At 35.8% G+C, this 23,148-nt stretch overlaps 1 protein-coding gene and 1 non-coding gene across 2 annotated transcripts; one reads left to right on the top strand and one right to left on the bottom strand.

Moving 5' to 3' along the window:
- Window positions 1–650: 650 nt before the first annotated feature.
- TRNAP-UGG (transfer RNA proline (anticodon UGG)) lies at window positions 651–722 on the bottom strand. Its single transcript has one exon. It is a non-coding gene; the product is annotated as a tRNA-Pro (tRNA).
- Window positions 723–15,807: 15,085 nt separating this feature from the next.
- Window positions 15,808–22,403, top strand: PWP2 (periodic tryptophan protein 2). Its single transcript, XM_089150177.1, has 8 exons — window positions 15,808–15,901; window positions 16,465–17,679; window positions 17,868–18,119; window positions 18,195–18,287; window positions 19,010–19,381; window positions 21,081–21,425; window positions 21,597–21,824; window positions 21,951–22,403. The coding sequence occupies exons 2-8, from the start codon at window positions 16,714–16,716 to the stop codon at window positions 22,119–22,121; spliced, it is 2,427 nt and encodes an 808-aa protein (XP_089006303.1). The 5' UTR covers window positions 15,808–15,901; window positions 16,465–16,713; the 3' UTR covers window positions 22,122–22,403.
- The last annotated feature ends 745 nt before the right edge of the window (window positions 22,404–23,148 follow it).

Genomic DNA, 23,148 nt, shown 5'->3' with positions numbered 1-23,148 from the left:
AGATGGGATCTGAAACCTTGAGAAGTCTCATTTTAACTCAATTATGTTTGCTTGTAATGGGCCGATCATGGACCAAAAATTGACATGCCCCGAAATGGACCAAGACCGATTGGATTGAATATTTGATAGGGAGTAGTAGGTCCAACTTTTCCTAATTGGTCCTGACAAAAATTGAACTGGCCCAACCAATTGATACCCCTAAGGGTGAGGACAATTTTATTAGGACTTTTGAGCATTTGACCCCATTGAAGAAATGTTGGATGTGTGGATTAAATTTTAAATTTTGGATATGAGGTTCATCCAGGCCAGCTTGCGCGCACCACGATTTACATCCTCAAGGGAGCTTTTTTTTATATTAATGCCGTCGAGTGGGTGCGAACCCAAGACCTCCCCTAGGGAAGTTAGATCTTTAACCGCTTTAACATACCACTTTTGGCAAGACTATCACCAAACTAATGTTGGATCCCCTTAATACAATATATTACGTGTGGGTCTTGACTAGACTATGACCATTAGGTCTTGACTAGACTATGACCATTAGTCGAGGATCAAACATTAATTTATAGTCCACTAAAGAGACTTACATGTAAAATCTCTATTTCAATCAATAAGTTCCCATTATCCAAAAATAAAAGCCAAAAAAGGCAAAAGGGGCATTCCGAGAATCGAACTCGGGACCTCTTGCACCCAAAGCAAGAATCATACCACTAGACCAAATGCCCTAGTGTGAGTGTTAGAGGTATCCTAGAGACTAATTCAGTGATTGTGACAATGTGTAGAGACTTCTTTTGTCACTAAATGGTAATGCAAAGTTCATAACCTTGGTATTAGATTTGGACTGAGTGGACGAGATCAATATCATCAAAACTTATGTGCATGTGTATCTACTGAGCCACAGGGCAACAGATGGAGCGTAGGACTACTCCAAAATGGAATCATTATGGATCTACAACAAGGCAGGGTCCAACCGGGGCAACTTTTGAGGTACTTATTAGAAATTATTTGGACTGTAATACAAAAAGCTCATCAACAAAATGTACAACTACGATACATTTGATGTGATCAAACTCTCGATAAACATCTCACCAGAGGCAAGGCAATACCACAACTATCACCTACCTTTTTTCCTTTATTAGCGATGATGATACCAATCACATCGAAACTAGAAGTTTGTAATCTAAAACAGGACACAACAAGGGATTGGTTACTTAGTTTGACTGCAGGAAACATAGGGTCTAATTATAAAGACACTATATCTTATATTAGATGTAGCTACTACTTATAATCTTTATCCAAATTTCTCATATTATATATATATATATATATATATATATATATATATATATATATATATATATATATATATATATATATATATATATATATATATATATATATATATATATATATATATATATCATCAAAACTTGGAGTTTAGATCAACAACCCTCATGAGTTTTGACCACGGAAATAGGGGTGGACCCACTAGGTTTCCCCTTTTATAAATTTTTAATATTTGCCCGCCCCGCCCCTATTTCTATGGTCAAACTCGTTAGAGAAGCAAATTGTGTTCCCTATTAGGGGAGATCATCCGAACTCCAAAAGTTGGACCACACTTGAATACGTGATATTTTTTGGAAAATTACACGATTAGCTACTTTTAAGTTTTCCTTTACAAAAGAAACCGCTCAATGTTTCAATTAACAATACTAGGCAAAACTAATTTTAAGTGTACAAAACTAACCAAAAGAGTAATCTTTCATCCCTGTTGGACATTTTTCCCACTAAAACCAATAATACCAATATATTAATAAACCATCATCTCCTTCTTGCAACCCCTTGCAACCCCAACTTCTTAGTTCTCTCTCTCTCTCTCTCTTTCTCTCTCTTCATTGCTTTCATGGTTGGCTAATGTCATTTTAGGAGCAAAAATGTTCAAAAGGATGAAAAATCACTATTTTGGTTAATTTTGTAAATTCAAACTCAATTTTGGCTAATTTTATTAACTGAAACATTGAGTAGCTACTTTTGTAAAAAGAAACCTAAAGGTAGCTAATCATGTATTTTTCACATACTTTTTTTGGTAGAAAGATGAAAATTTTATATTAATAAAACGTGGAGAAACACATGGTAGAGTTACATCAAACTAAGAAGCCATTGAGTAGAAAGAGACCAAACCATTAGACATGACACTAACAAGGCCATCCAAGCCAAGGAGCTAGCATTGCAGTTTTCCTCCCTTGGAAGAAAGAAAACATTACATGTGTCAAATAAGAAACATAAAGGTATATCATCATAACATGACTTAATTGAAACTATGTCATGCACTTTCCAACCATGAGCACTTGTGCAACTAACTTTCCACTGGAAACTTCCATTGGTACTGCCGAAAACCAAGCTTTGTATGTAAGATCCAGATCAACTAGGATTTTGTGCATTTCGTTGGCAATACTCAACCTTTGGAAATAAATTAAAGCATTTGAGAATTGAGAATTGAGGCTAGTGGTAGCATACTGGAATCACCATTCTTCACAGCGTTTCTTCCCGTCTGGTGATTAGAAATGATCCAAACTATACTTTGTGATGGAAAAGATGAGAACATCATAGTGATAGAAACACACTCTTGAAAGCAAACAATGTCAAAATCATGGCTCATGGAAGTAGGACAATGATCCATCTTGCAGCAACCACAAAGAACATATTTTCTTGTGTCCTGACAAGAACATGGCCCCTCAAACGCCGGAGTTGAGTAAAGAAAAAAAAGAAGGATCTAAAAAAAAACGAAAACTAGAAGAGCAACGGAGAACAAAATTCCCCTCCACCATTCCATGGAGACAAAATTAAATGATAGTTTTTTTTTTTTTTTGGTAAGAAAATTAAATGATAGCTGCAAGAAAGAAAAAAAGCAAAATAGTTCAACCGGGGAAAGATGTATTTGAGTACATGATACTTTTACCATTGTAGAATATTCAGGAGTTCTATAGTTCTTTTATCCACTTTACCGTTAATCTTATAAGATCTTAGCCGATACCTTGTTGATCCAACCAAAACCTATCAATTCAATGCAAAATTATGAATTATGTTGGAGAGTAAGTGACCTTGCAATACAATATTGTTATGCAAGGGCAGTTGTGTACTCTTCGACCTGGGCATGGGATCACTACCAGCTTCTGTGGATTATACTAGGCATCCGGTGGGGCTACGCTGATGGGGCTTTGTGTTGGTAGTTCATAGGGCTAATGCTTGCATCAATCAAACTCGAAAGTCCGAATATTGCCTAGCGGGGGACCCAAGGGCGCCACTGCTACATCCCGTTTCTATTTACCCAAAAATATATATATATATTTTTATATATATATATATATATATATATATATATATATATATATATATATATATATATATATTGTTATGTCACAAATGATGACCATGAAAAACCGAACATGTAATAGAACAAATCTACATGTAAAAGGCCAAAGAAAAAAAGAATTGTTACATCTACAAGGTTAAAAATGGTTTTACGATTTAACTTCACAAGCTACCCAATTAAAATATAACCAAAATGAAATAATGACCCCGGGAATTCAACATGCTTTTTTGTCTCTCTTGTCAAAGCATCCCCACACCACCAACACCACTCACTCCGACCTACCTCCCCGAGTCCAGATCGTCTCCTGACGGCTGTTGACTATGAATTATAGGGGGCCCACAGGGTTAGGGTGATGGAGTTTATTTCTTTTTAATGTTTTATTATTTTTTACTTGTAAGCCCCACATAATTTGTAATTATAAGGCTGTAGAAGGAGCACAGAGTGTCCCGTCAAGGGAGATGATCCACATTCACTAACCCCTTTCATTCTCCTCTCGCCTATAGTCTTGCCTCACTCCTCTCCTATCAATAGAATCACCAAACCCGAGGAACCCAAGGGATGTATTTAAAAGACGCTTACAATCATAATTGCTTTTCTTAAATATAACTTATTTCTTGACTGTTCAAGCAAATCTTCTTGTCAAATGGGAATGCATTCAAAAGACACACTTCCACACGCAAAAAAAAACACTGACAATCATATACCTTTTTTTTCTATAACTTATTTTTTGACCGCTCAAGGAATCTTCTTGTCAAATTATGTGCCAATGCTGGGTAATAAAGTGGTTAAAAGCTCAACCTCTCAAGGGGAGGTCTTGGATTCGCACCCATTCGGCGGCATTAATTATATAAAAGCTCCATTGAGGGCGTCCGGATGAACCTCTACTTTGATTTTATTACTATTTTATTTCTTGTATTTTTTAAAATTATTAATCCAACCTTTAACTTTCTCTACAATTACTAATGCCATCTATAGTTAATTTCCGTTAGTTTACTATTTTATTCATATTTTATTTCTTGTATTTTTTAAAATTACTTATCCAACCTTTAACTTTCTCTACAATTACTAATACCATCTATAGTTAATTTCCGTTAATTTACTGATAATGTGGCATCTATATTTTTTTTCAAAATTCCAAAAATAACCTTGGAGTTATCTCTTTACTTATTCACCCTTTTGTCAAGTTATAATATTACCCTCAATTAACTATAAGAAAAAATTAACCTTAAATCTATTTTCTTTAATTTCTAACAAGAAACTACAGAATAAAGAAAAGATATGATTTTCCTTCTCTAAAAAGAAACCACTAAATAAAGGAAATATATGAATTTTCTTTTCTAAAAAGAAACCACCAAATAAAGGAAAGATGTGATTAAATAAAACTCAAAATAGAAACTAAATATAAGGAAATATCAAATTTATCAATGCTAGTAATTGAAAATCACATAACATATGCTAGCCATTTTGCATGTCACCAAATTTCCTTTTAATTAGCACCTTATATGTTAATTTTTTTTTGTAAAACTTCCACAATTGTGATTGTGGAAATTAAGTGGAACATGAGAGTTTCAACAACCATAAGCATGTGGTCCCACCAATCCACGAATTAAATTCTCAAAAGAGAAAAAAAAAAAAAAAATTCAGGACAACACTTTCATTGAAGATGAATCGTACCTAAAAATCTATATGATTTATATTTTTTAGTGCAATAGTAAGATCATTGATGTTTTGTTCTTTTGTGTAAATTTCAAGAATTACAATCACACACATAGAGATTCATTTCTTTTCTCCCAGATTACTGCTCCTGTTGTTAAAACTTAAATTTATACTGTGGAACAATTCGTGTTTATCATGATGCACATTTTGATGGAGTTAGGAACGAAGAAACAAGATCTCAAGAGATAATTTATCATTTACAAATTTTCTTAATCTAGGACTTCATCACCATTTAACTGGTACTCTTTCAGAACCAAAATTGATTATAAAATATAAAATTTTAAAGTTATAATTGACATTTAATATAGTTTATATAAATGAAGGTAATGTAATTTTTTTGACTTCTTAATTTTAATGAAGGGAAAAATAGATATTACATATTTAATGTTAATAGCCACTTAGCATCGTTAGAAAGTGAGGGGGCAATAGTAATTTCTTACAAAAAGATGTTTAATTAGTAATAAAATAAAAGTATAGGGGGTAATAGTAATTATCCCTATTTTAAAGTATCATTTAAATTTTCAACAAAACTTACACGCAAGGTATTACCAGAGAGGTGATTCTTTCCACCTACAGAGAAGTAGGTTGATACATTCGTACCCTCAAGTTAATATATTCATGTACCCCTAAGTTTGGATATCATAACCACAAGATAACCTTTCATTCATTTAAACTTGAAAGAAAAAAGAAATACAGAAACACACTAAAAAAAGAAATACATAAAGATAGATGCTTGGAAACACAAGGTTCGAACAAAAACATTCGAAACTCAGGAGTGGAATTCGATCAAACTGTCATACATGCACTAGACAAGGTTGTCCAGGCTAAGCTATGGGTCAACCCCAATAAAACATTAGAAATAAAGCTATAAATATAGCAGCAACTAATAAGCTCAAAAGATGGGAAAGACACATCCTCCATCACAAATGTCCAAATAGGTGAAAACATACCACAAAGGCGGAGACTAATATGCCACATGGACGAGAGAAAATACACCACAAGGGCGGAGAGATAACATGCCGGCCATAAGGGCAAAGCATCTACAACTTGAATAACTATTGGATCGAATGGGAAGTCGAACATACAGGGAAGTCCCATTGTTTGACTTCGTGATTCGGCAGCGGTGACTTTTCCTTTGCCAAATCTATGGCCGAATGATGTTATGGTAGGGGCTTTGGCTAAGGTAGTTGCAAAGGCTGCGGTGGTGGCGACAAGCAGCAATACAAAAGCTCAACATGGGCACACAATATTAGAACTTCCAGATCTGAGGGAGTTGCTTCAAATCTAACATCTACAAGAAATAGAGGAAAAAAGAAGAGGAAATCAATGGAGAAAGGAGAAGATGGAAAGGGATAAAAGAGAAAGAAAGGAGAAAGATTTATGAAAAGTGAAGAGGAGATAGGAAAAAGGAGGCGGATAAAGAAGAAGAAGAAGAAGAAAAGGCGGAGAGAGGAGGAAGAGGAAGAGGAAGAAGAAAAAGAAGAGACAGAGAGACAAAGGCTCTTTGCATCAAACTTCTACTTGGGCTTTAGGGTTTCTAGGGGTGGTGATAATTGACATAATACATAAATGGTTTATACACCAAAGCTTGTATGGCCAACCCAAACAAGGTTCAAAATCTCAAAACCGATCATAGAGAATCTTGCTATGATTTTGAATAGGATCAACCAGTTCTCAGTCATTTTCTTACAAACACAATAAAAAGTCTATTATTCCCAGCCTCAAATTGTGACCACCTCTTTGAACTCAACTCTAGTTGCTCTGTCCTCTCTACCAAAACGTTGGAAAGATGGGGTGATTTCTAAGGTGAGAGCATTTACCATACCCCTATTTAATGAACGAGTTGAAAGAATGTCCAAGCTACAATTTTTGTTAGAGAAAACCACACATACACATTTGAGGAAATAAATTGAGATCTGTCTAGTGTATACAATATTAGAATAAGCAGACAAAGGCACAATGGTAAAAAAATATTCAATTCATCAACCTGACTATTGTGGTTCCTGAATACAAATAAAATTTTAAAACCTAGTTCCAGGAAGGTGTAGTCCACCTATACACCTCTGTAATCGACAACAGGCATCTTCACATACAAAGCAGTGCTAGGAAACATACCAAGAGATAAGACTTATTAGAGTCCCCCCATGCCCATTACCACCCTTTCCTAATGGGTGCCAAACACTAATAAAACAAACAGTAAAAGAAAGGCAAACTAATTGTACAACTATGTCCAATGGCAACAAAGAAAATTTATGAGAAAGGTTTTAGCATTATCATACATTCCGAACATATAACATGGGTTGAGCAACAACATCCAATACATGCATGCTATAGCTATGTAAGTAGTCTGGTGGTCTAATAAGCCAAATGAGCATAAATAGTAAAACCAAAGCAAGCCTGCTGCTCAATAAGTATTGATATGGAATCATCTAGAGAAGATGGCATGTCATAATCAACTTATAAGGTGCTTCTGTGCTAGGGATACCAGGGATATGTTGCCTTTATCTAAAATTACCTACACATGATGCAAATATAAGTCTCAGCATTATGCCCGTAGACAGACAAATTTCAGATATGTGAGATCTGTAACTGTAATTAGAAAGTTCTTGACAATGTACAACAACAACAAGCCTTAACCTAACTAAATGGAGTTGGCTACATGGATTTTTCCTTTTAAACAGCTCTGTTTGAGGCCATACTAGATACAAGGCCTAAGCTATGCATATCTTTTCTCACCACTTCTTTTAAGGCCTAAGTGATGGGTGTTGAATCCACCAAAGATAATCATTCTCTCAATTGAATTTGTAATAGCAGTGAGTAAGGTCGAATCCGCAGAGATTGGTTAAGATTTATTCCTTAATAAAAATTAGAGGGTTTTGAATTAAGAAACTAAATAATGAATAAAACAAATAAACGAATGCAGTAGTTAACATGAAAATCAGAATAATAAAAACTTCCAATCAAGATTTAATTTCAGTATTGATTCTCTCAATTGATCATTGATTTAAAAACAAAAATTTTAATTTCGGGTAGATCGGTTATGGTCATTGAGGATCAGTCCTCTAACAACCAATCTTTCCTTACTTTCTTGATAACCTTCGAATCCGTCCTTTGAGTTATTCCCTAATTAATAAGCATAATACCTTCGGATTTGTCCTTTGAGTTATGTCTATTATTGCATCAAATATGAAAGATCCAATCCTGAGTCAATAAACCCGAAAAAATCTTGTTTATTTAAACTAAGACATACATTCTCATAGCAAACTTTCTAGGGCATTGATTACCCATTAAAAGATGCTATTTGTCACTTGTATGAGAATAATAAATAATTATTCTAATTGACTAATTATTGTATTAATCATCAAACAATAGGCCTCTTGTCTAAGGATTAATCCAATAACATAATAAATATGGAAAATGTATAAATACCTGAGAATTAAAGAAAACTAATTACTTGAAGTCTCACAATTGTCATAAATCAAACTTCTATTAATCTTGATCGAAAGTTGGAATTAACTAGACATGGAAAAGAAGAATAAAGAAATAAAAATAGAAAACATCGTGTCGTTTCTTCCTTAGAACTGTGGCTTCCTCTTGTTGTAGCTTGTGATGATCAATCTTCGAAAATGCCTTATCTTCTTATAGAGGTTTCCTACCAATTCTGCATCCTTTCCAATTTTGTTATTTCCTTTGTTCTCTTTAACAATGCAATTCTTCTCAATTCAATTGTTTCCTTTCTTTCTCTTTTCCCATTTGATTGTTTCCATTATTCTTCCTTGCCTATTTGATTGTTTCCATTATTCTTCTTGTCAATGCAGTGGTTTCTAATTTAGTTACTTTTCAATTTAGATTCTTCCTTTTCTCCACTTCCCACCCCCAAAATCCAAATCACTTTCTTTCTAGTTCTACTTCTTGCATATCTGTGAATGAAAATATGGGTCTTGCTAGGGATGTATCACCTCAGGAAATAAAATTTGCTTTATTCCAGACGAAGGGGGAGCAAATCCCCAGGGATTGATGGTATGCATGCTAGCTTTTACCAAAAAACCTGGGACATAATTGGGAATGACCTAGTCCTAGCCATTTAACATTTCATTAGACGAGTTTACATGCCTCACCAGTTCCAATAGAATTGTCATATCCATGATACCAAAAAGGAAAAACCCTCAGGTGATTAGTCATTTTAGGCCTATAAGTTCATGTATTGTTCGTTTAAGAGTTATCGCTAAATGCATAACTAATAGGCTGAAATCAATTCTAAGATGTATACTCAGTGAGAATCAAAGTGCTTTTGTTTCTGATTGATCTATATCTGACAATGTATATATGGTACATGAATATTTACATTTTTTTAAAGAAGTCAAAAGCAAAACCTGGTTATATGGCTTTAAAGCTTGATTTATGTAAAGCGTATGACAAGTTAGAATGGGGTTTCATAGAAGAGAGTTTCAAATTCCTAGGATTTGATATGAAATGGATTGGATTGACCATGCACTGCATAACAACAATTCAATTTAAAGTGAAAATAAATAGTCAATTAACAAAAGCTATGTTTCCATCTAGAGGTATTAGGTAGGGCTGCCCTTTAAGCCCTTACATATTCATTTGGTGCCATGAAGCTCTATCTAAAAGGTTAAATGTAGATAGGGTTCCTCCTCTTCTTTTTATGAATAAAAAGTTATATTAAAGAACTGAAACCAAGAAAAATATAAAGAGGGAATAAAAGGGGGGGGGGGCTAGCAAGCAGTCAAGGGGCGACTTGGAAAGAGGATAAGAATCAGGAACTAACAATCAACATATTCGTTGAAGAGTCGAAACAAGGGGGTGGAGGATAGTACAGAGCCTAGAAAAAACAGCAAAATAGATGGCATTCCAGATCAAGATTTGGAAGTCAATTTTTTCATATTGTGCTCCCACCACAAGTGATGAACAATAGCAGCAAAGACAAGCTTACCCACTTGGTCGACAATCTAGGAGCTAGAGAAAGTTCTCAGGATCCAGTTCCAATCTCGAGCGAAACCATAAGAACGTCTCGATCTTGGCCAAATAGAAACAAGGGCTAAACTCCAGATAGATCTGGAGAAGGGGCAAGAGAAGAAGAGGTCGTCAAGGTTTTCAAAATCGTTCCAGCAGAGGATACAACTAGGGGTATTCCTAGGATGCCAGGTATTAAAATTTCTAGATGTGGTTCTAATATTAACCATCATTTTTTTTTCTCCAGATGATTGCTTGATTTTCACTCCCACTGCCTCAGAAAATGCTCATCACATCAATCATATTCTTCAAGAATACATGCACTCCTTGGGTTAGCACATCAACCCTAATAAGTCATCAGTGCTCCTTCATCCTCAACTCGAGTGATTGTTCAAAATATTTTAAATATCAAGGAGGCTGAATCACATCGTGTACCTTGGATTGCCTTCTACCATTGGCAAATCCAAAGGACGAGTGTTTAATACTTCTCAAGAAATAATGAGTAAAAGATTAGAAGGGTGGAAAGAGAAATGTCTATATTCTGCAAGCACATAAATACTAATCAAGGCTGTGGCAACAGCCCTTCCTTCTTATGCAGTGTCTCACTTTCTAATCCCTAAGTGAAGTCAGCAAATCCGAAAATTCTGGTGGGGAAATGGTGAGAGAAGAGGAATACATTAGGTAAGTTGGGAACGATTGTGTAGACCAAGAAGACAAGGTGGCTTGGGCTTTAGAAATTTGCACATTTTCAATCAAGCTCTATTAGCAAAACAAGCATGGAAAATGTTATCTTACCCATGGAAAGTTATTTCGGCGAATTTCGCCGATATTTCGCCAAATTCGCCAGTTTCGCCCCCTGGCGAAACGAAACCAGGGGGCGAAACGAAATATGCAATATATCTCCCGAAATCTCGACGAAATCTCATTTTTTTTCGTCGAACCAGTGATTTCCGACGATTTCCGGCAATAAATGCACCGTCTCAAGCCAAGTTGCAGGTTGAATACCATCGTCCATGGAAGAAGAAGATGAACAATAAGACATTTTGAACCGTGAACCACACATGTTGAGACCACAAAATTATTAAAATAAAAAAAAAAAATTGACATTTCTTACATGATTTGATGAGTGAGAGACATGATGTGACCATTAAACATTATTTTTAATATTTTAAAACGTTTGTGTCAAGTCATCGTTAACTTTTGCATATTTATAATATATATTTATGTTATATATTATATATAAAATTGATTATATATGTATATTATATATTATATATGGGTATGATTTGACTAATCAATTTACCATATATTATTTTATATATTTTTTAAATCTGATGTTTAACGTTTTAGGGAAACAATCAATTTACCTGTCAATGTCACTCGTCAGTTATTAAATATTTAAAACTCATAAACTATAGTGTCATATCTCATACATTCATACAGTTTGCCACCCGGCGAACCGGGCGAAACGAACGAGATTTCTTTCCTTGATCCTACCCAAACTCTTTGTGGGCTAAGTATTTCCCTTTTTCTAGCTTTCTTGATTCCCCTGCTCCAGCTCAAGCCTCTTGGGGCTGGAAGAGTGTTATGGTGGGGAGAGAGACTCTGAAGAAAAGTCTTGTGATAGAGGCATTGGAAATGGGCAAGACTCTTTTATATATAAAGATCCCTGGCTTCCTGATTTACCATTTATATATAATGGTCCTCTGTTGGTAAGTAACCTCATTCATTGGCCTTCTAATTCTTGGAATGTCATTAAGTTGAGATACTGATTTACCAAAAAAAAAAATAATAATAAATAAATAAATAAGTTGGGACACTTTTTCTCTGCAGTGGAATTGACAGCAATCACAAACTGGCCACTATTGGGCCTAATGGCATTGATAAATGGGTTTTGGGGCAATCCAAAACAGGTTCCTTTACTGTGAGATCATCTTATTTCTTGGAGCTGAATAATATGAATTTGCAAGGGAATAGAGCATCATCATCTCAATAATCACCATATTGGAGGGAAATATGGAAAATTAAAACCATCCAAGGTAAAGTCTTTCCTTTGGGAAGTGGGACATAAAGCTATAGCAACTGGGCAGAATTTATTTGATAATTATAGATGCAACCAAATTATAGCTTAATTACTAGTTTACTACCTTATTTCCTATAGTTTTTGAAATTACTAATCTAACTTTAGACTTTGGTTGAAATTAATGATACATATACTATTATATGTGGAGCATTATAAAACAACCAAAATGCACATTTCAAATCAAGTTATTATATTATCTTTATGAAACATATTGAATCAATTTTCATGCTTTAGAAGGCTCATTGCAAAACAATTTTGACATGTTTTGTTATTTTCAAAATAAAAAAGGTAACTCTAGTTGGAAATGAAAATGAATTACATCTTTTTTTTTTTGGTAAAAAAAATGAATTACATCTCGACTTAAATTTCCTTCACACACGATTCAATTCCTTCCCTGTTTTACAAAAAGAAAAAAACAAATTAAAATATTTTAAACAAGGGATAATTCCTGATCCCGCCCCCTTTTCCTCAAATTATAGCTTAATTACTACCATATCCATTTTAGATTATGGAATTACTAATGTAACATTGACTTTGCCTAAAATTAACCGTTAAACTTATTATTTAACTGATGAAGGGCATTTTTGTGCTTTTCAAAAACTTCAAGATAACTCAAAGGTTTGTTATTATTTATTAATTTCATTAGGATTTGACTCCTTGAAATCCAAGAAGGCAAGAATATAAGTGCAATTTCGTCCTTTTGCTTGTTAATTTTATTATAGCGAAAAATGGATATCACACATTTGACCTTTGTTTTTTTTGTTTTTTTTGATACTGAAAAACTTACTATTACTTAATGAGAACAGATACAAAGTTTAGTTGTAGCTAATACTAATGTCTTCTGGTGTTCTGCGGAAGATACAGAAGCAACATACTTAAGCCACTGTAAGAGTGTGGGCTGACTAAAATCCTTAATGTTAATTCCATTCATATTATATAATATTTTTACCAAAAGCGGAACATAAGTTAATGGCCACCTGTTGTGTGTCGAAGGTGAAAATAAGTGTCGCACATTCTTTTTGTCACACCAAATTTCATCAATTTGTATGTTCCTTTGTTGTGCTTGATCTATTCCAACTTGTATCCCTTGTAGTAGCGCTTCAGTCATATTCCCCTTCCCAATTCCTCCTGTACTAATATGCTTTATTTGTCCTTCTCAGAGTAGCCCCACACTCCATCCGCCGCTGTTTAGTACTGTATTATGTACCTCTGCACACATTTGACCTCTGTTAAGCCTCTTCACAGCGTTCAAACTTCAAACTTCAAAGTGAGTGAAGTTATATACTAATTTCAAAGAACATGGTTTAATTAGTAATTAAGCAAGAGTGCAAGGGGGTGCTTATCATTTGTTAGTTTTTTGTATTTTAAATGTTAAGGTATGATTTATTGTAGGGATAATTACTATTGCCTCCTTGTACTTTAGTTTTATTACTAATCAAACCTCTTTCTTTATGAAATTACTGTTGCCCCCTCACTTCTGACGGTGTTAAGTGGTTGTTAACATCACATATGTAATGTCTATTTTGCCCTTCATTAAAATTAATAAGTTAAAAAACATGACATTACCCTCATTTTTAGAAACTATATTGAATGTCAATTATATCTTTAAAATCTTATATTTTACAATAAATTTTGACTTTGGTGGGACCACACACTTTGTACAATAGTTAGCATATATTAGGAGATTTTCAATTTTCAACTTTAAATTACATTTGATATTTCCTAATAGTTTAGTTTCTATTTGAAGTTTTATTTAATCACATATTTCTTTTATTCAGCGAATTCTTTTTAGAGAAGAAAAATCAAGTCTTTTCTTTATTCGGTAGTTTCTTTTTTAAAAAGAAAAATTAATTTATTAATTTAAAGTTAATTTTTTTCCATAGTCAATTAAGGATAGTATTATACCTTGCAAAAGAGTAAATAAGTAAAGTGATAATTGTAGGGTTATTTTTGGATTTTTGAAAAAAATGTATAGATGCCACATAAACTTAAAATGAGCTTAATGGAAGTGAGCATTAGTCAATGGGATAAAGTAGTAATAAAATAAGAGTACAAGGGCAAGAGTAATTATCCTTTATTGTATTATACTTCAAATTTTTTTCTTTTCTACCGTTGTTTCATTATTTATATGGGTAATTTTCATCTGGACCCCCTGAGGTTTGGTCCAGGTCACTTTTAGTCCTAAAAAAGTTTCCCTTTACATATGGATCCCCTGTGGTTTTTAGGAATAACTAATTAAGGACAAATCATAATTTTGATGACCAAAATACCCTTATGGTACAATGGATAAAAAAGGCAAGTTATAATTGTAATTTTAATCTTTTTATTTTACATTCAAGGGTGTTAAAGATTTCAAATTTACAAACTCATGCCCTTATTCAACTTCAATGAAATCTCATTTCTATTACCCAAGAAAAGATCGCTCACTGTTTTCACCTTTTTCATCTCACTTCCTTGCGAATCAAAGATTTCTTACCTTTCTCATCTCTCTCTTCTTTAGAAACCTTGGTCGTCTCTCTTTCTTGCAAGATCGGGTTGATTAAGCGTGAGTTACAATGATTAGCAAGATGATTCATGTCAGTCTTTAGTATATCCTCAACCACCGACCGTCTATGTCACCCTAAATTGCCACCGATGTAATGAGCCAATGCACCCAGAATTTGTAACGATGAGACGAATCAACCCAGCATCTGTGCGAAACAAATCTCAACATGAAAAAGTCCAACTGGAAAACGCAGAACCTGCAAGAGAGGAGAGTGTGGAAAAGGAGGAGAAACTAGGTTAAATCGATAAAATTGAATGAAATTACCTCATCAGGCAAATAGAATCACCTTGATATGTAATCTTTCAAGCGTCATCTACCATCAATAGAATCATACCAAGAACTTAGATTCACAGGAACAAGTATGCAAGACAGCGATCTTCGCAATCGTACCAAGACGACATAAGGGAAAGAATAATAGCTCATCGCCATGATGAGAAAGAAACAAAAAAACTGAAAGAACTTGAGAACGACCAGTGGCGATGGAGATCACAAGAACGATCTAAATCATCAAAGAGGGATGGAAAACAAAATCAACAAATAAAATTAGGAAACAAAATGGGGGAACACCAATTTATTGGAGCAGATCCACAGAGTGATAACCAACGTGGAACACAGAGATCACAACTGAGGAGATTAGAAGCCTAATTTATGGAAATGGAATTTCATTTGAGTTTCAATCAGGGCGTAATTTTGTAAATTTAAAATCTTAAGACCCTTGAATATAAAATGAAAATATTAAATTAAAATTAAAATTTGTCTTTTTAATATAAACCGTTAGATCGATATAACATACATGATACAATCTCGACCATTGCATCATAAGGGTATTTTGGTCATCAAAATTATGATTTGTCCTTAATTAATTATTTCTAGAAACCACAGGGGATCCATATGCAAAAGGAAACTTTTTTTGGACTAAAAGTGACCTAGACCAAACCTTACGGCTCGACATGAAAATTACCCTATTTATATATTTATATTTGCCCTTGTTTTGGAAATCCATGTTATAGACTTAGCAGATACAGCCATACAACTCAATATTAATGTTTGGTAGGGCTTACCCAAAAAAAAAAAAAAAAAAAAAATGTTTGGTAGGGCGGAAAGGTGAAACAAAGGGTTTTTGGGCAGGAGGGCGGAAAACCTCAGTTTGACGTCTCTCGCTACGAGTTGCAGAGTAGCCTCCCCTCTTCCTTCCTGTTCAGCTGCTGTTCCGGTGAGTTTTCGTAGAGTAGTAAGTAGTAGTTTTCCTTCTTTTCCCCAACTCTCGCTCTTTCTTCCTCCTCCGTCTGCTACCCCACCGCCCACTCTTCCTGCTAAGCTGCTGCAGCTCTCTCCAGCGTTCATGGACAGAAGCCCACTTCAGGGTTTCCTCTAGAGATCTTCAGGTGAAATTTGAAATCTCAGTCATATATCTATGCACTATTAGTGATATTAATTTGAGTGTCGTCACTTTGGTTGTAATTTTTTGTTCTCCTGTTTGGTGGTTTGCGGTCTCAGATGTGATTAGGAATTAGGAATCGATGCCTTCCATGCTAAGTAATACAGTTTGATGGTTAACATTCGTCGGCTTTTAGGCTATAAATGTGCTAACTACTTGCATTAACTGGTAAGTTCATAAATTGTTTCAGAACTTCGAGAACTGCTGCTCCTTTCAAAAGTCCTAACATTGTTACTATTTCTTTTAGGTTAATACTTGGACAGAATACATTGCATTCTGTTTGAAAGAGACAAAGTAATCAGAACACAGTAAAAGAAGCCATGAATTTCCGATTTCAGAACCTTCTTGGTGCTCCTTATAGAGGTGGAAATGCTGTCATTGCCGGTAACAGTCTCCTCATCTCTCCTGTGGGCAATCGTGTATCTGTCACAGACCTTATAAAATCAGAAACTGTAACTCTGCCATCTGAGAGCTCCTCAAACATATCCCGGATTGCCGTCTCTCCAGACGGTAACTTTCTTCTAACACTAGATGAAAATAATAGATTGCAGTTCATCAATCTTCATCGGCGTGTAGTTCTTCATCGTATGTCGTTTAAGAAATCTGTCTCAGCAATCAAATTCAGCCCTGATGGAGCCTTAATCGCTATTGGTGTTGGTAGATTGCTCCAGATATGGAGATCTCCTGGTTTTCGGAAAGAATTTTTTCCATTTCAGTTGATTCAAACGTTTGCTGATTGTGATGCCTCTGTCACAGCCATAGATTGGAGCCCCGATTCTAATTATGTCCTTGCTGGTTCAAAGGATTTGACGGTGAGACTTTTCTGTTTGAAAAAATTCAGTGGGTTTAAGAAGCCGTTTTTGTTTCTTGGGCATAGGGATGTCATTGTAGGTGCCTTTTTCTGCATAGACAAGAAGTTGAATCAGGTTTCCAGGGTTTATACAATTTCACGTGACTGCTCGATTTTCAGTTGGACTTACAGTGGCTGTGAAGGTAGCACTGAAGTTTTGGATGGGGATGTTTCAGATCCTCCTTCTCCAGGTACTCCAGAGCGGAGTACTGCTGGCTGTGCTGAAGGAGATGTGGATGGTTTGAACAATCATAATCCTAAGAAAAGGAAGACTTTGGATGGTATTGCTTGTCATGTGAATGATGAACATGAGTTTCCTCTTCATGGGGGCAAATGGGAGTTGTCTAGGAAGGACAATTGTATGCAGGCACCAGCTAAATTGACAGCTTGTGATTATCATTGTGCTCTTGATATAATTGTTGTGGGGTTCTCAAATGGTGTCTTTGGGATCTATCAGATGCCTGATTTCGTCTGCATTCACTTGCTTTCTATATCAAGGGAGAAGATATCAACTGCAGTTTTTAATGAACTTGGTAACTGGTTGACATTCGGCTGTGCAAAACTAGGGCAGTTGCTTGTATGGGAGTGGCGGTCAGAGACTTACATCTTGAAACAACAAGGGCATTACTTTGATGTGAACTGTCTGGCATATTCATCTGACTCACAACTCTTGGCAACTGGAGCTGACGATAACAAAATCAAGGTGACCTATTGATGCAACTCTCCTTTTTTTGTGTAATTATCCTCTTTATGCTTTACCGCCTATTGATGTCAAACCTATCTTTATGAACAGTTATCTCTAGCGAAATGACCAATTGAGTTGATGGCTGCACTTTTTCTAAAGATATTCATGCTGAACCTAACAGATATATTATCACTTCCTTGCTACAGGTGTGGACAGTTTCATCAGGTTCTTGTTTTTTGACATTCTCTGAGCACACTAATGCTGTCACTGCACTCCTCTTTATGGCTGGGAACCATTGTTTGCTGAGTGCATCTCTAGATGGCACTGTTCGTGCCTGGGACATGTACCGTTATCGAAACTTTAGGACATTTACTACTCCATCTCCCAGGCAGTTTGTTTCATTAGCTTCAGATCAGAGTGGTGAAGTAATTTGTGCTGGAACTCTAGATTCATTTGAGGTACACATTTCTCTATCAGAAAATTTGAGGCTTTTTATTGGTATCTGGCTCCCTAACTCAAGTTTACATCTGTAGATTTTTGTTTGGTCAATGAAGACTGGCCGCTTGTTGGATGTTCTTAGTGGTCATGAAGGACCTGTTCATGGTTTGATGTTTTCCCCTACAAGTGTAAGTTGAATCATCTCTGTACATGATTTGATGTTTTCCCATTAGTGTAAGTTGAATCATCTGGTTAAATATCTGGTTGTCTCCAAGTACTATATATTTGAGAAGAAGTATTTTGTCTGGGCTAGACCTAAGATGACCTTAAGAAAGTGCTGAGAAAGGATAGGCATAACTTAGGCCTTATATCCAGTATGACCTTAAACAGAGCTGATTGGAAGGCAAGAATCCATGTAGCCGACCCCATTTTGTTGGGACAAGGCTTCCTCCTGTTGTTGTTGTTTTCTCTGTGGGAGGGTAGCTCTTGCACACACACATCATGAAGCAAAATGACCACTTCGCCCACATCAAAGGCTCATATTTTCTCGTGTACTCCCATTTTTCCTGCTTATGCTGGAGCCATGCCTCCTGTCAGAAACCTCTTCCATATATTTTTGCTTTTTTTTTTTTGATAAAGACGCTTTCCAACAGTTTGGAATTTTATCTGGCTCTCTTAGAAGTTATGGTTTTTGGCCCTTCTTATGATCTCTCCATCTTCGCGCCCCCCCCCCCCCCAAAAAAAAATTTATATATATATATATATATATATATATATATATATATATATATATATATATATATATATATATATATATATATATATATATAACCCCCCACCCTGCATGTGAAAAAGAAAAAAAAGTTGATTTTGTGTCTGAGAAGATGCTTTGTTTTGTTTTGGCCTGTAGGCAATCCTAGCTTCTTCTTCGTGGGACAAAAGTGTTCGATTGTGGGATGTTTTTGAAGGAAAAGGTGCTGTTGAGACATTCCCTCACACACATGATGTTCTTACTGTTGTATATCGCCCAGATGGAAAGCAGTTAGCTAGCAGCACGTTAGATGGTCACATCCACTTTTGGGATCCCATTGATGGTGTGCTAATGTTCACTATTGAGGGTCGACGGGACATTGCTGGTGGACGTCTTATGACTGATCGGAGATCTGCAGCAAACTCAAGTTCGGGAAAGTGTTTCACAACCTTATGTTACTCTGCTGATGGGAGTTACATTTTAGCTGGTGGGAGCAGCAAATACATTTGTATGTATGATGTTGCAGATCAGGTTAGTTTTCTAAGGTGAAGTTTTTGCAGACATGATGACGAGTCATATTATTTCGTAATATATCAACATAGTTATATAAGAAATCTAAAAAGCTGTCAGTAATAGAACTGGGCAAGCCTAATATTTTAGCTTGAGGGCGATCTGCAGTAGCTGGTGGATGTTTAGAAGTAACCATGATTACGAGTTTTGTTCTGTGTTGAAATAATGATTCATGAAAGGTTACAACGGGGATTAACATGGAACCATGGCAATGTCTCCAGGTTGCATTTTTGTGATCATGTTGTGAACACCTTCATCCATGGCACTAACTTTGGCTCATGCCCTTTGTAGTTTTGTAGGTTGTATCATGAGCAAATGATGGCTGGACAGAAAGGCTATTGATTTTGTGTTCTATCATCATCTCATTTTGGTGTTCAGTAGTCTCTTTGTCTCATGATATGCTGTTCCTAGGATACCCTTGTTAGAGCTGAAAGATCGACTATTTATTCCAACCTCTCCTTTTTGTTTTCTTGCTTAACTACCTCTACAGAGATAGTTACTTTTCATTTGGAAGTTTCTGGTTTCTCTTAGTTTCTTTAGTCTTAACTGCATTATGATTTCACCCATATGGAAGAAGATATCTGTCTTCCAAGTAACCTGTTCTTACCTATTGGGCAACTAAAGTATCACTTGGGCATCTTATGAATGGTACTGATGCCAGAACTTGCCATGGATTTTGATCCAAAGCCACTTGTGTATCCAAATTGAGTAAACCGTTTCCCAACCACATTTTGGTTCAGTTTTGATTCTGGTTAGCTGTTAGGGAAATGTCCAATTTGAATTTTGTTGAGTTTCTAGTTTCATTAGTTTTAAGTTTTAGGAACTAATTAGAAGTGTGTTTCCTGGGGTTTATAATAGATGTGTAACCATTGATTGGAGTACATTGGAAAGAATCTTACAAGTAGTATGGTTTCAGAGCCTGTGAGGCTGTGCTTGTGCACCTCTCTCTTCCCCTTCCCCCCCCCCCTTTTTTTTTTCCTCCTTCCCAGCAACTCCAACTTCTTCCAGGCTTATCCTTCTCCTAACTTGCCCTTACCCTGTCTCTGGAATTTTGTGATGCTTTTTGATTACTTGGGAAGTAGCTGGTTTCTTAAAGTTATTAAAATGACTACTTGGGTAGTTTGACACAATTTCTTACTACTATCGGTTGTAAGATTTTTGTCTAGCCCTCGTCAGGAAAATAGGCAACTCTTTTTTCTGGGGCTATTGGATGCAAGACTGCAGCTTGGTTCCCGTATCTTAGATTTGTTAACCAAAAATCTGCATGGGAAAATGCTTTTACCTGTTTAATTTCTTTTAATCGTTTCAAATGGAGTTGCATCAGGGGGGCTTATAAATTTAGTGCCTTGATTAGGTGGGTATAACTTATCCATCTTACATGCCTTTGCCATAGGCAATGAACCTTACTAATTTTTGTGTAGGTAATCTATGAGTTTAGACCCTATTAATGCTGTCTGGATTTCTTCTGTGCATGGGAAGCATTCGGTGTAGGATGTCTCTGAATCAACTATTAGTCTGCTGGCTCCTACCAGGCATTACCAAAGAATTTTGATTGACAATTAGTATGATTATTTATTTAATCTCTGTAATCTTGGGGGTTTCTATGGATGGTCCAGTAAATTCAAATCTCTTAGCATTTGTTTCTTGTACATTGCTCCAGGTCCTGCTGCGTAGATTTCAGATAACTCACAATCTTTCTCTGGATGGAGTTTTAGACTATTTGAACTCCAAGAAGATGACTGAAGCTGGACCAATAGATTTGATTGATGATGACAATAGTGATGTAGAAGAAGGCATTGACAAGCAAACCAGAGGGAAGTTGGGATATGACTTGCCTGGGTCCATGCCAAACCATGGAAGGCCTGTAATTCGGACTAAATGCTTGAGGATAGCACCGACTGGCAGGTCTTGGGCAGCCGCAACAACAGAGGGTGTCTTGATGTATTCAATAGATGAATCCTTCATATTTGATCCCACTGATCTTGACATGGATGTTACACCTGAGGTACTCACCATTCTGTTTCTTATTCTTGAGTCTCTTAAGAGTGTTTTTTTAACTCTCAAGGAACTTGATTTTTGAGTTTACTGCAGTTAAGTCCTTATTACTTTTGGCCTTTCAGGCAATTCCTTATATTCAGGGTCTTATTTTTTTCCTGTTTCCCGTGGTATTGCACAGGCAGTTGATGTTGCTCTTGATGAGGATCAACCGCAGAGGGCACTAATCCTCAGCCTCCGTCTGAATGAAGACACATTAATAAAAAGATGCATTTTTGCTGTAAAGCCAGTGGATATAAAAGCTGTTGCTATGTCAATCCCTTTCAAATATTTGCAGAGGCTAATTGAGGCATTCGCAAATCTTCTAGAAAGTTGCCCCCATTTGGAGTTCATTCTGAGATGGTGTGAGGTATGTGTGTCACTGTTTCAGTGTCATTTCTTTTCTTTCTTCCTCTTGTTGACATTTATATACTCTGCTCTTCATTGCATTTGCATGCCACTTGACAAGAATTTGTTTTACCGTTGGGTGCTTTAGGAGCTCTTCAAAGTTCATGGTCACTCAATTCAACAGAACTTCAGAAACCTTACTCCAGCTTTAAGGTCGTTGCAGAAGTCCATTACAAGATCGCATCAGGATTTGGCAGATACCTGCTCCTCCAATGAATATTTGCTTCGATACTTGTGCTCTATGCGTTGCAAAAAATAGCACAACATTGTAGAAGTAAGAGCATTCAAATTTTGTAGAAATTTGGCGGCATAAATACTAGTAGGGTGTTTTGAGCCAATGTAATTTTCTTCTTGTCTCTCTTTGCTATGTAATGAGAAAGAAGGAATTAGCCATTTGCCTTTGATAGGTGTTAGAATGTGCATCTTGAGACTTTCACATGGCTGTGGGATTGGTCCCTTGAAACCAAGAGGGGGACCATGGAAGGGAGGTTCTTAATCAAGGTGCTTTGGAGATAAAATCTTGCATCGTTAGATACAACATGCCCCCAGAAATAGGGGCAAACGACGGCCACAGAAGGAAAGGCCAGGACCATGAGGGAGTGATGCATTTTGATGCTATTTGAATGTGGACTCGCTTTGGTTTTAAATTTGCAAAAACCCTTAATTTTACAGAAGAACCTTCCTCCCTCGTTTTAGATTGCAAAAAGGCTGCTTCTCTTGTTTACCTTATATATATATATATATATGTTCTCAGATGATTACAGCCACTGGATTGCTTTCTTTTGATTTGTCAAGAAGTCATATCGACAACATTACCTGAGTAAATTAAGTGGAAAATGTCATATTGTTCAAGGAGGCAAACAAAGCAGCAAAAGAGGAAGACATCTTCTTTCTTTCTTGTGAATGGACAAAAAGGATTTAGATGACGGAACCATTAGGATTTCCATCGATGGAGTTCATTTCCAACAACTCTTTTATTCAACTATGCAACTCTTTCTTTTTAAACTCAAACTTGGATATTTGATCCGAGAAATTGTTTTTCTTTCTTCTTCATAATAACTTGTTACTTTATATGGAATTAAAGGTACTGTTAAGTTTTGTAACAACAAAGAACACAACCCCATAAGAGTGCTGAACAATATAAACAAATGGATAACTGATTCAAATCTGTACCATGAGGTTACGTACAAATGCTGTGACCAGATTTTTTTATTCACCTACTTCTTGTGTGTAGAGCTAAATAATGATCTTCTAAAAAAGATAGATTGGAGTGTGAGACTTTTTTG

Source organism: Hakea prostrata, chromosome 3 (assembly GCF_041222555.1).
Source record: "Hakea prostrata isolate BN-2017 chromosome 3, UWA_Hpros_2, whole genome shotgun sequence".
NCBI classification, from domain to species: Eukaryota; Viridiplantae; Streptophyta; class Magnoliopsida; order Proteales; family Proteaceae; genus Hakea; species Hakea prostrata.
The sequence above is the reverse complement of the archived record's forward strand: the minus strand, read 5'-3'. Positions and strand labels throughout refer to the sequence as shown.